General features: G+C 47.3%; 1 protein-coding gene across 2 annotated transcripts in view; it reads left to right on the top strand.

Moving 5' to 3' along the window:
- The window catches only part of Helb (DNA helicase B), a 29,614-nt gene extending 17,915 nt beyond the window's left edge, over nucleotides 1-11,699 (top strand). The window contains exons 9-13 of one of the 2 annotated variants that reach the window (XM_021175318.1): nucleotides 737-796; nucleotides 2,370-2,574; nucleotides 3,289-3,432; nucleotides 5,190-5,657; nucleotides 10,342-11,699. In XM_021175318.1, coding sequence (XP_021030977.1) covers nucleotides 737-796; nucleotides 2,370-2,574; nucleotides 3,289-3,432; nucleotides 5,190-5,657; nucleotides 10,342-10,503 — 1,039 coding nt within the window. In that variant the 3' untranslated portion in view covers nucleotides 10,504-11,699. The remainder of the gene's footprint in view (nucleotides 1-736; nucleotides 797-2,369; nucleotides 2,575-3,288; nucleotides 3,433-5,189; nucleotides 5,658-10,341) is intronic. The other variant, XM_029482639.1, reaches the window with a different exon arrangement.
- Nucleotides 11,700-12,024: the final 325 nt, after the last annotated feature.

The following is a 12,024-nucleotide window of genomic DNA, read 5'->3' as shown; positions in this document are numbered from 1 at the left end:
TGGCTGTCCTGGAACTCACTTTGTAGACCAGGCTGGCCTCGAACTCAGAAATCCACCTGCCTCTGCCTCCCAAGTGCTGGGATTAAAGGCGTGCGCCATCACAGCCCGGCCTTTATCCAACTTTTAAACTTCATAAGTTACTAATGTGCATTGTATTTAGGGAGAGATACATGTAATTCTCATTATCCCTTCTCATTCTTAGAGGTATCTTTTCATTAGACACATCAGAAGGCATTCTGAGCAGGGCCGTTTGCGATCAAGCATGCTTATAGTCTCACTGGAAGTTCGAGAAAAATAAAATTGTATCTGAAGCTTAAGGATTAAAATGCTTTTTCTTCAGCTGGGTGTGGTAGCACGCACCTTTAATCCTAGCCCTTAGGAGGCAGAGGCAGGCGGATTTCTGAGTTCGAGGCCAGCCTGGCCTATAGAGTAAGTTCCAGGACAGCCAGAGCTACACAGAGAAACCCCGTGTTGATAAAAAAAAGGAATAAACACCAACAGAAGATACTTTTTCCTAGAGATCATTCTAGAAACTTCTTATGGGATCTGCTATGTCAGCAGGGGTGTGAGTGCTAGCATGCGTGCCCAGCAAGCACAAAGCCCTCAGCTCAATTCCCAGTATCACAACAATAAGTAAAAAAACCAAATCCAGTGGCCCAGTGCAGGATTGTCTGTGAACATAAGCCAGTGCGTAATGTGCGCTGCTGAAGTGACTCTGATTTTTCCTGTGTTTCAGGCAAGACTGTGACCTCATCAATGACTGCTGCTGCAAGCACTACACAGGCCACCTCATCAAGTGAGCATCTTCCCGACTGACACCGTAGGGGACGGTCGTACCTCGATTTGCCGTTCTTTCGTTTATGTGGATATTTGTCACATAGGGCCATGCGTTCAAAAGTCATACACTTTCTCCCAGTTTGTGAAGCGCGTTAGTCTCTTTGATTAAGGGGTTCATATTCCGTTAGGAATTGACCTGGAGCGTAAGTAGAGCAGGATGAAAAGTAAGGGATGGTTATTTCTCCGTGGTGTCCAGGTTGGCAACCTCCAACCTCTTCAAGATCAACCTGGGAATAAGGAGAATTTCGACCACTCTGTGTGTGGTGTTTCCCGGAGCCGGAACAGCAGGCTGTGTGCGGAGACAGTTTTGTATGCCTTGTATTTGACAGAAATGCTCGTCGCTGGGGTTGTGTTAACTATAGGAGCTCCTGCCGCAGACCACTGTGTTGGGCAGCCTGACAGAGGACACAAAAAGTGCTCGAATGCACGGGCTCATGTCATAGTGGTCCTAGTAGCTCTGCTCTTGTCAGGGAATCTTTCTAATTGTGTGAATGAAGCTGTAGAAACAGAAGTCTCCCCAAGGGTTAGGTAAGGGCAGAATGAAAAAAGAAACCCAGCGGGCTTTTACAGGGTCTGGCACCAGCCACCATTCATCGACTGGCTCAAGCCGCCATTCGTCGATACCGTTTTTCATGGAACAGTGGCATAATTATTATAATGGGAATACGAGTTAGTACTGAAGACCCGGGACTGGAGAATGAGGAGAGAGGGTGGATTTGCATGGAAAAATGATGAGGTTTTTGGTTTAGAAAGTGGGTGGATCAGACCATCCATTATCAGCATCTCTAACTTGAGTGGGTTCAACGGGGCCTTGTGGGAAGGCCTTGAGGTGACAGGGTGGATGCTGTGGCGGTGAATGTTATTTGGAGGGTTTGTTATGCTCCCTCATTGCCTCCAAATATCCCAAATAAACGATACAGAGACCTGAATTATAATAAGCCATAAAGCACCAGAGCTGGGCGGATATAAAAAGTCTCTGTTAGTTTGTCTACTTTTCCTGTCAAAATCCCCAAGATAGGGTGTGCTATGATTCCTCTGGGCTCTTCCTGCTGCATTGGGCTTGGCTCTCGTGGCCATGAGTTAAGGATCCATGCTACCCCTTGGCGACCTCCTCCCTCCTTCTTCCTGGCTTTCCTCTCATCCCTGCCTTAGACCCCAAGCTTGGGAACCTTGGCTCTGACCCTTTCTATTGCCCAGGCCATTGGCGTCTTTATTAACCAATCAAGGATAACCTGGGGGCAAGGTTTACCCAGCAAAAGCTGATGTATGTGGGGATCTCCTCATCTCTCCTGTTGGGTGGGGTAACCAGGTCTTGGGAGCCATCAGAATACATAATGACACCAGCCCAACCCCCTACACAATGTAAACAGGTGACAGTTGTGACCACTTGATTCTTGACCTTTGGAGAATGAAATGATACAAAGATGTATAAACAAGCCTCCATTCACACCAGCTCCAAGAGGGGTTGCTATTGGAGAAAATGAAGTGCCCAGCCTCCAGGTTTGATGGCGTGTGCTCACTTCCTAATGCAGAGACCATGAGAAGAAACTCATCTTTGCCGTCGGTGATAAGATCTGCTGTACCCGGAATGCATACCTCTCAGATTTACTCCCCGACAAAGACCAGGAAGCCGAGGGGAAAGGCTATGGAGACGCCCCTGACGACGATGCTAAAATCAAACAGGATTTCGAAAGCAGCATCCGGCTGTGCAATGGGGAAATATTTTTCATAACACAGGTGAGTCTTGGGAAGTAATATGTTTGCCAGTTAGAGATTTTGTTTTGTTTTTGTTTTTTTTCCAAAGCCCTAGATCTCATTTGGGATTGACTGAGGGATGCTCCTCTTTATCAGGAATGTTTACACACCCTCATCCAGGATGAACATTGGTTTGTAGATTTTAGCCATGTCTTGTCTGGTTTAATGTCAGAATGTGACGGGATTGTTGGGAGTAGCTCTGCTGGAAAGTGTTGCTTTCTAGTAAAGACGGAGAAAGGAAACTTTGTAGTGAGTCGGAAGCTCGAATAACAAAGGAGCAAGCGAAGCTGTCCTTAGTTGTAGTATCAACCTAGAAACTTTAGTAATTCTCTTTCCTGGGGTTGTTCTCCCCGTGTCCATACCCTCGCAAATGTGAAAGATGCGGAAGGGGCTGTGAGGGAAAGAGGGTGTGAGGTTTCAGGGACAAAAAGTTTCTATTTCTGCTCATTGAAATGCTTAAACATGAAGGCATTCAACTAAGTATGGATTTTAAGCCTCTCCGGGTTTTAATTGTTCCATTCTGGGGATGCGACCTGGAGCCTCACAAGTACTGTTCACACGCTCTGCAACTACAGTCACAGCTTCAAGCCCCTGGTGATTCTCAATTTGATGGATAATGTTTGTGCAGCCGAGACAGAGTGTCCTTACCACGTGCGTGTTGGAATAGATGCAAAGTTTTCTTTGTCTTGATCCCAGGATGTAACTGACGTAACTTTCAAAAGAAAAAGACTTCTGACCATTAATAACGAGGCTGGCTTGGAAGTGAAGGTGGACTTTAGCAAACTAATGGCAAACTGTCAGATCAAGCACGCCTGGGCAAGGACCATTCATACTTTTCAGGTAAGTTGAAGAAAGAGGTCGTCGTTTGGGCTTACAGTTGGAGGGTACAGGCCCTCGTAGCGGGGAAGACCTAGAGGCAGGAGTGGCCAGTTTGTCACATTGCATCCGTAGTTAGGAAGCAGAGAGAAGTGAATGATGGGTACTCAGCTCTCTTTCTCCTTTCCATTCAGTCTTGGGTCCCAGCCCATTGAATGAGTGCCCCCATTTTTACAGTGGGTACCCCCATCAGTGAACCCCCATCTAGAAACTCCCAGCAGTGTCCAGAGCTGTTCCCTAGGTGACTCGTGGGCCCATCAGGTTGACAGAGTTACCTACAACACTTTCCACAACAGGAAGTACATGGCGCTGCTTTTAATGTCTTTTGCTGTTATAAATTGTAATTCTTTAGTTCTGGCCCAGTCTCTCCCTCATCCTTCTGCTTTCTTTCTGAGAAGCCACCTTCCAGCCTGTGGCCTAGCGCCTGACCCTGGGCCTCTGGGCTTCACTCCTGAAGCCTTTGCATCCACACACAAAAGCTCAGGAGCTGCTACTCGGGCGCTAGCTATGTGGTCTCCCGAGTGCCCCTTCGTTCTGAGGAACTAAGACATTAGCAAGACAACCTTCCACTTCCCTGCCTCCCAGCCTGACTCCAGCAGGGCCTGACGTGAACTGCATGGATGTCCTTAAACTTTGACATTATATCTATGGTATGGTTTTGTGTGTATAATTTTTGGTTTTTAAGAATATTTCAATAGAATATTATTTGACTGCTGAAGTTCTTGAACATGCCTACCCAACTTAAACTTTGCTCAGAAGGGACTTTTGTCCTGTGTTTGATATATTCCTATAGATTATATATGTGTGTATATGTATATATATATATATGTATTTTTCTATATAGTTTCTTGCTTTCAAGGTTTAAACAAAGGGTGTCATTTTACATCTTGTTTACTTTTGGCTTTATTAACTTTGTGAGTGGACCTTGCTATTCTCTTGTTATTTTGACAAATGTATGCTTTCCCTACAATTATGTGAACAGCTCCCTTATAATTTGCTTAATCTTATTTGAGAACAACAGGTTTAAAGAGGAGATGGAAATAGCTCAGGGTGTCCCAGTATGTCCAGCCAATCTCTGTGTGCATGTGTACATGTGTGTCTGTGTCTGTCTGTTTAATGATACTTTGATGTATGCATACATGTTGTGTCTATATATATTTCTATAGTCTCCTATTATTGGCTGTTTCCTTTGCCATCATTGGTAACCTTAGTGAAACACATTTACACGTAGGTCTGTACAGTTACTTCAAAGTCTTTGAAAGTTAGGAAAAAATGTAGCACTCCTTTTGGCTCCTAGAGTTTGTTTTGGTCACCACAAGCTAGTTGTGACCCTGTGGGACCTAATGTTGGTAACAAACTCAGCAAATGTGAGTTCTGAGATAGTAGATAAAATGGATTCTGGGAGATAGGTGGATACGGACACACGAGTCAGGTGGAAGGACATTAGCACACCCTTAACACTTTTCTCTTTTAGTTTTGTGTGTGTGTGTGTGTTTGTGTTTGTGTGTCTGCATACAGGTGTGCTATTCCTACTGTGCATGTGTGGAGGTCAGAGCAGCCGTGAGTCCTTGGTTTTCATTTGTTGGACACAAGGTCTCCGTGATTTCTCTTTTGCATCTGCCAGCCTGGCTTGTGAGGCTTCACCCAGTAAGCCTCGTGCTGGAGTCGCTCCTCTCCGCCGAGCTCCCAGGTTGAGCCTTCACACTGTTTTTGCCTCTCAGGGGTCCGAGGAGAACACAGTCGTCTACGTCGTGGGGAAGGCAGGCCGCCAGCACTGGCAACATGTTTACACGGCAGTGACCCGGGGCCGCTCCAGAGTGTACATCATCGCGCAAGAGTCTGAACTCAGGAGTGCCATCCGGAAGCGCGGTTTCCCCAGGCAGACACGTTTGAAACACTTCTTGCAGAAGAAGCTCTCTGGCAGCTGCGCACCCTCAACAGGTTTCGCATCCCAGCCTTCGAGCCCTCGAGTCGGAGGAAGACCTGACACCCAGCCTCCAGCCTCCTACCTCTGTAGAACCCCAGACAACAAAGCTACTGCAGACAGCGCCAGAGGCGACGAAAGATGGCTGTCAACTTCTGTTAACGATGACGTGGATACGGATGAGGAGTCAGCACAGCTCAGAGGGTCCAAAAGAACCGGTGACGGCTTCCCGTTTGACGAAGAAAGCCCCAGTAAATTCCGTATGGTAGGAGCCATGTTCCCTTGTATTCATGCTTTCTGTAGCCCTTGCCAACTGCAGTGTGCCTGGACAGGACCGTGCGTACGTCTGCTAGAGTATCGGACAGCTGATGTCTTGCATCTAACAAAATTCCCCCCTGTGCCCACTTGGAACTAGCTCTTCTCCTGAGGCTGCCTCTCTAGACAGCGCCCACTGATTGATGGATGCTACTCTGTGCCTGCCTTCCCCTGTCTTCCTTGTCAGTGACCCCTGGCACTGCAGGCCACAGTCCTTCCATATCTCCACAGCTCCCTTGCACTGGTTGGTTCCGGTCTTCTCCCAAGCTTCGGGAGCCTTTCCTTAGGTCTCGCTCTCGGCTCCCGCTTGGCCTCTAGTTTAACTGTTGCTACGGGTTTGGTCCTCTTTCTCTTGGTTCACGTGACCTTACCTAATTCAATGGTTTAACACCGTCACAGAACTCCGTCTCTCCCCCCTTCTCTCACACATCCCCTAATTGAGACATCTCCCCAAGTGACAGTTTCACCCATCCCCTCGGCCCGAGTGTCTCAGTGGCTGCCTTGATACAGGTGCTGGGGACTCTGGGTAAGTGACTCTACACCGTACTTCTGCTGACTACTTGCGAGTATGGGAGTACTTTGAGGACTCACTGGAGAGCATTCAGGAACCAGTTCCTCCATGTATCTTTGATCTTTGCTCCTAGAAACCAGCCATTCTGGAAGCACAGCCTCCCATTTTTCTCTTGGTTCCCCATCTCAATCCCCTTTCTCCCAGTCTGACAGCTCTAAAGTCTCACAGTCACATCATCCCGACCCCATCTTTGCACTCTAGGGTTGTAGCATTATTGAGATATGATTTTCTTTCCCCACTCAGCCTTGGCTGTCCTGGCTAGGGTCCTTGTCTTACTGGAGGATCAACTGTCTGCCCTCGAATGCATTCCTGCTATGCTCCTCATATACTCTGATGCCTTGGGTGCTCGACTCAGTCCCTCTGTCTAAAGGCTCCCTGTGCCTTAAGTACACACCGGGGGCTTCTCAGTCTGCATCTGGCTCTCCCAGAACCCTGTGATGTCTCACACTTACCTTTTAACATCCGTCAGTCTGCTGTTTCAGTTCGTTAATTCACTAAAGGAATCAACGTCTTGTTCCTGTCTCTTCCCCTTGGGCTTCTATAGTTTGGAGATGTTTAACTGTCCACTGGGTGACTAGAGGGGAGAGGGCAAAAGGGAGCAATCTCAAATGATTCTCTGCTCTCTGCCTGAAACAGGGAAACAGCAGAGCTAGGCACTGAGATGAAAAAGACACAGGAAGACCTTGTTTGAGGAAATGCAGTCTTCCTCCCTTCCTCCAGCAGGCAGCAATGGGTGCTACACTTAGAGATGAGGTTTATAAATTACTTCCAAATGTGGTTTCAGGGCAAGGGTACTGATTGATTAATGGACCTGTCGCCAATTCGCTAGGTGGGGTTCAGTAGAGACCAGTTCAGAGCAGCATGTGCTACTGCCCCGGTTCCAAAGTGTGACACTCATGTTCACTACCCTAAGAAGGTGTGGAACCTGCAGCAGGTTCTCTGAGAGACTGCTTGAGTTCAGCTGTGCGGCCACTGGGAGAGCTTGCGATTCAAATGAGAGTTAGGGCTGTGGATATGGGGGTGGGGTAGTCAGGACTGATAGCCAGAGAGACTTCCAAAGAGTCTATCCTTTTTTGTTTTGTTTGTTTGTTTGTTTGTTTGTTTGTTTTTTGGATTGGAGTGGAGATCCGGAGGAACATTTTAAGTGCTTATGAATTGAAATTCAAGGAAGTCACCTTGACCTCAGTGTGACGGATGGCGGATTAGGGAGAAACGAACTAATAAGTTCCTAGCATAAAGAGACCCAGGATACAGCGATTGGGCGGAAAGTAGGGTGCTTCCAACAGGGAAGGAGAAGAGATGCTGCAAGGCTGAAGGGCAGAGCTGGCGGGTCGTCCCACAGATGGATTAGGTCAGCTGGGGATGGGTTGCAAGTGATGGATCCAGGTATCAGTCATCAGAATCAGTGAGAAGGGTTTCAATGGAATCAATGGAAGAATCTCTGGTGATAGTAAGCCTTAATCCTCCGCCCCAGTGCAGCTGAGAATGACATTTAATATGACATTTACATCTTCCCCCGCCCCCTTCCCAGAAAAGTGAGCTTGCAAAGGCCCTGGGGGTAGGCTTTTGACTGGAGCCATCAAGGGACAAGCGTAAAGAAAGAACCTCCAAAACAAGTTTCTTGAGTTATATTTCTTCTCACCGACATTGGGGGGCGGGGGGCAGGGGGATTATGATTTTACATGGTGGCACAAAGAGAAAAAGGCAGTGTTCCTCAGCCCCAGGCCCAGGTCTGCTGTAGCCTTCCCGCTTGGACCAAAGGCCTGCGTTGCAGATCTGTGAACATAAGCGTGAGATTGGGCACCGCGATGTGCTGCCTCTCATCCTCGCACGGTGACATTAGCCCAGAGTTTGTTCATGGGAGGGGATGATGCTCTTTCTCAAAGGCTTTGCCAAAAGTATACAGCATCTCCAGGAATTCCTGCAAACGAGGAAACAGAAATCAGACCTCCAGGACTGGTAAAACAGAGACGGACTTCCATTAACTCTAGGTGAACATATCATTTTTGAAGGAGGAACCCAGGGACATGTGTCTGTCCTTCCTTCAAAATGCACGCTGCTGCCTGCAGCCCATACCAGCGTTTAAGTTCTACAAATGAAGGCATGCATGGCTGAGCTCTGAAAAATGTCTCCCTAGGCAGCTGTCCCATACTTGGGCAAATGTCGCCATTGTGTGTTCACACCAACCTAGATGGTTATGGTGGTTCCATGGTGCTATATACCCAGTGCCACTGAGCGCCGTGAGGCTGCGGCATATGCTCTTTCGTGGTGAAGACAATGTTTATAAATGGGTCACACTCCAAATCAGTGGCTCTCAACCTCCCTAGTGCCTCAGCCCTTCAGTACATTTCCCTATGCTGTCGTTGTGGCACCCCCTCCCCCACCATAAAATTCTTTTTTGTGGCTGCTTCATGACTGCCATTTTGCTACTCCTACTAAGTATAACATAAATATGGGTTTTCTGATGGTCTTGCGTAACCCTGGGAAAGGGTTCTTTGCCCCCCCCCCAAGGGGTCCCAACCCACAGGTTGAGAACAATTGCTTTAAATGCCTGCTAAAAATCATAATAAATGCACCAACTAGAAGCATAGTTACAGACCCGAGTTACGAACTTTCTGCACTAGCGGCTTTAAATCACCGACTTTCCCAGATCCATGGACCCTGCACTGCTCCAGGCAACAGGAAAATTCTAGTTCCATTTTGATCTTGGGGGACTAGCATTGTATTCTATATCACTCATTACTGGTCCAAATGCCACTGTGGTCTGCATGACAGTAATGACCAACTGAGCACTCCTTGCCTCATTGCTTTTACCTCAGTGGCTCTGGGTTTTGAAAAACAGATCCTACAGGGAAATGTTGACCTTACATACTGCCTGCTCTGAAAACAGAACTCTTTTATGCAAATAACTTCGTGGACACTGCCAAGTGTATCAGATGAAACAATTATTCAACCCCCCCTCCCCCACCCCAAATAATTTTACAAAATTCACATTGTAACATGAAAAGCAAGCTAGCTAAGACAGTCACAAGGGCTGAGGGAAGGCTAGCCCCTGAGTTAGTTTAAGTTCTCTGGGAGACAGAGGCATCCGCTCGGTCTGTCTGTCCATCCATCTGCGTGTCTGTCGGGGAAGACTTCATTGGAAGGAGTTGTGGAGAGCGGTTGTGGAGAGCTGCAGGTGTGATGAGTGTAGGATCAAATGTAGACGCCAGTGCAGGGTGAGACTGAAAGCAGGCAACCTGGAGGCTTCCTTGGGAGGGAGGGGGCTTAGGCAACCTGGAGGCTTCCTCAGGAGGGAGGGGCTTAGGCAACCTGGAGGCTTCCTCGGGAGGGAGGGGCTTATTCCCGTTCAGGCTTTCAAATGCCCGGATGAGATGCACCCACCACACAGCAGATCATTCTCATTTAAGAGTTCACCAGCTCAAATATTTCAGGTAAGTCATGCCTTCATGGGGACACTTAGCATGACGGGTGACTAAGTCCAGGTTCCAGAAGTCCAGGCATGTTGGTACAAGTGATTGCTTTAACCAAAGTCCGACTCTAAAATGCACAGATAGAGAGCACTGTGGAAGATGTATGGTGTTTCCTGTCCTTTGTCCTGTGACAACTGAGGATCGTAGTGGCCCAGTGTCTGCTGCTCAGGTGTCACCAGAAGCATGAAGAGTCTTGGCACTGCCATGCTTACGCACTACAAAAGAGAGGTCTTCATGGGTGTGCAGCCTGGCTCTGTGCTTAGCGACTTGCATCCATCTTGAAATTCTTAATGCTTGCACAGCGAGCCTTCCTTGAATTCTGTGTCTTGCTCCCAGTTATCTAGTAAGCCCTATCGCTACTTTTAGAGGGTTGTATTTAGGCAATGCACAGCGACTTCTCCACGTCAGGCCCTTAGCTAGGTCCAGGGGATGCCACAATAGGCAGAGGCAGACATAATCCTCCAGAGGGCAGACAGGATTGTTGAGGGGTGCCTCATTTCTTCAGGCTCCGTCATGGGGAACGCACGCGCATGTGAGTGCTTGATCAGGGATGTTTTTATAAAAGTAACTTCATTTTTATTTTCAAACAGGTTGAAGAGCCATCTCCACAGGTGTCTTCTGTGTTTCGGAATCTGAGGTTGAATACCCTCACTCCCAGACAGCTTTTTAAACCCACCGACAATCAAGAAACAGGTAAGTCAGGTGTGCCGGACGACGCCAACGATCCCAGCAATCAGGAGATGGAAATGTGAGGATCCTGCGTTCATGGCCAGCCTGGGCAACATCACAAGCCCCTGCTCAGCCCATACCACCACCACCACCACCAAAAACCTCAAAGCAGAAAAAAAAAAGTTTACTTCATATTGATCAAGAAATTATTATTTTTTTCCTCCCAAGACAAGATGAACATTTTAGCGTCAAAGTTTCAAAACTCTGAGAAGACAGCTGTCACTGGGCATTATGGTTTTGGGCATTTGTATTTTTGGGCACATGACCCAAAATAAAATTTTTATATTATTTTTAAATCTAAGTTTCAAAAGGAGGTATTCTAAAATCACCCAATCCAAGAAAACCGTGATGATTTCAGCCTTTGTCCTCGTGAGAACAGTTAACAGGGGACACAGGGGAAAAGGTGCCCTATGCTTAAAACACTCCCATTTTAGGTGCTGCTGGATGTTTTGTGATAATGCCATGTGATCATTGTGGATCTCCTTTGCCAGCACACTGAACCAGCAAAGGTGGACTGATTGTACCTGTTGATTGTAACACATTCAAGGATGCTGTTTGCGGTGACATCCTTGCTGTGATGCTGTGGCCATCACTCCATTCCTGTGCCTGGGGCTCGGCGTACATGGGGCTTGGATATGCCTTTCTCAGTTGGGAGTAAGTTTAGCATATATCCCATTGTAGGGAAGACTTTCTCTTAAAGCAGATTGGTTTTTAAATATTTATTACCTAGTGGTACTGTGGCTTGAATGTGTCTTCCCAAACCTGTGTGGGTTTTTTTTGGGGGGGGTGGGATGGGGGTGGTTTCGAGACAGGGTTTCTCTGTACAGCCCTGGGGCTGACCTGGAACTCACTTTGTAGACCAGGCTGGCCTCAAACTCAGAAATCTGAGTTTGCCTCCTCTGCCTCCCAAGTGCTGGGATTAAAGGCGTGCGCCACCACGCCTGGCATGGCAGAGTGGTAGAGATAGTTTTTCCATCTTTCTCCCTTCTTTTGGTACTGGGACTGAAGCCAAGGTCTCATTCCTTCTAAGAAAGCACTTTACAGCTTAATTTTATTCCTAGTCCTAAACATAACTTTTCTATGTACCAGGAAGTAAACAAACAAGACCAGTCATGTGACTCAGCTGATGGTAATGCTTTTGTTATTGCGGGTGCCCTGGGACTGATCTGCAGCATTTCTGAGATAGGCCTTTGTGAGAAATAAATCCACTATTCTTTTACTTCATCGCCCAATCTGTGGTTTTCTTTTATAATAACACAAGGAATTAAGATCGATAGTAAAATAAAAAGTACTCATTGACTTGACATTAATAGTGTTGAGATCGAATTCTATACAGTTTACACACTTAAAGAGCATAATTCGGTAGCTTTTAGCATGGTCAACGAATTGTGAAGCGGTCATCGCAGTCGACATTAGGGCATTTTTGTGAACCCCCAAGCCTGCACCCCATCATGCATACTCATCCACTCCAGCTAATGGGTTTGTCTCTGTAGACTCGCCTGTAATGCACAGCCCCTCTAAGCGAAGCCGTACAGAATGAGGTC

The sequence above is a fragment of the Mus caroli genome, chromosome 10 (genome assembly GCF_900094665.2).
Source record: "Mus caroli chromosome 10, CAROLI_EIJ_v1.1, whole genome shotgun sequence".
In the NCBI taxonomy this organism is placed as follows: Eukaryota; Metazoa; Chordata; class Mammalia; order Rodentia; family Muridae; genus Mus; species Mus caroli.
The sequence above is the reverse complement of the archived record's forward strand: the minus strand, read 5'-3'. Positions and strand labels throughout refer to the sequence as shown.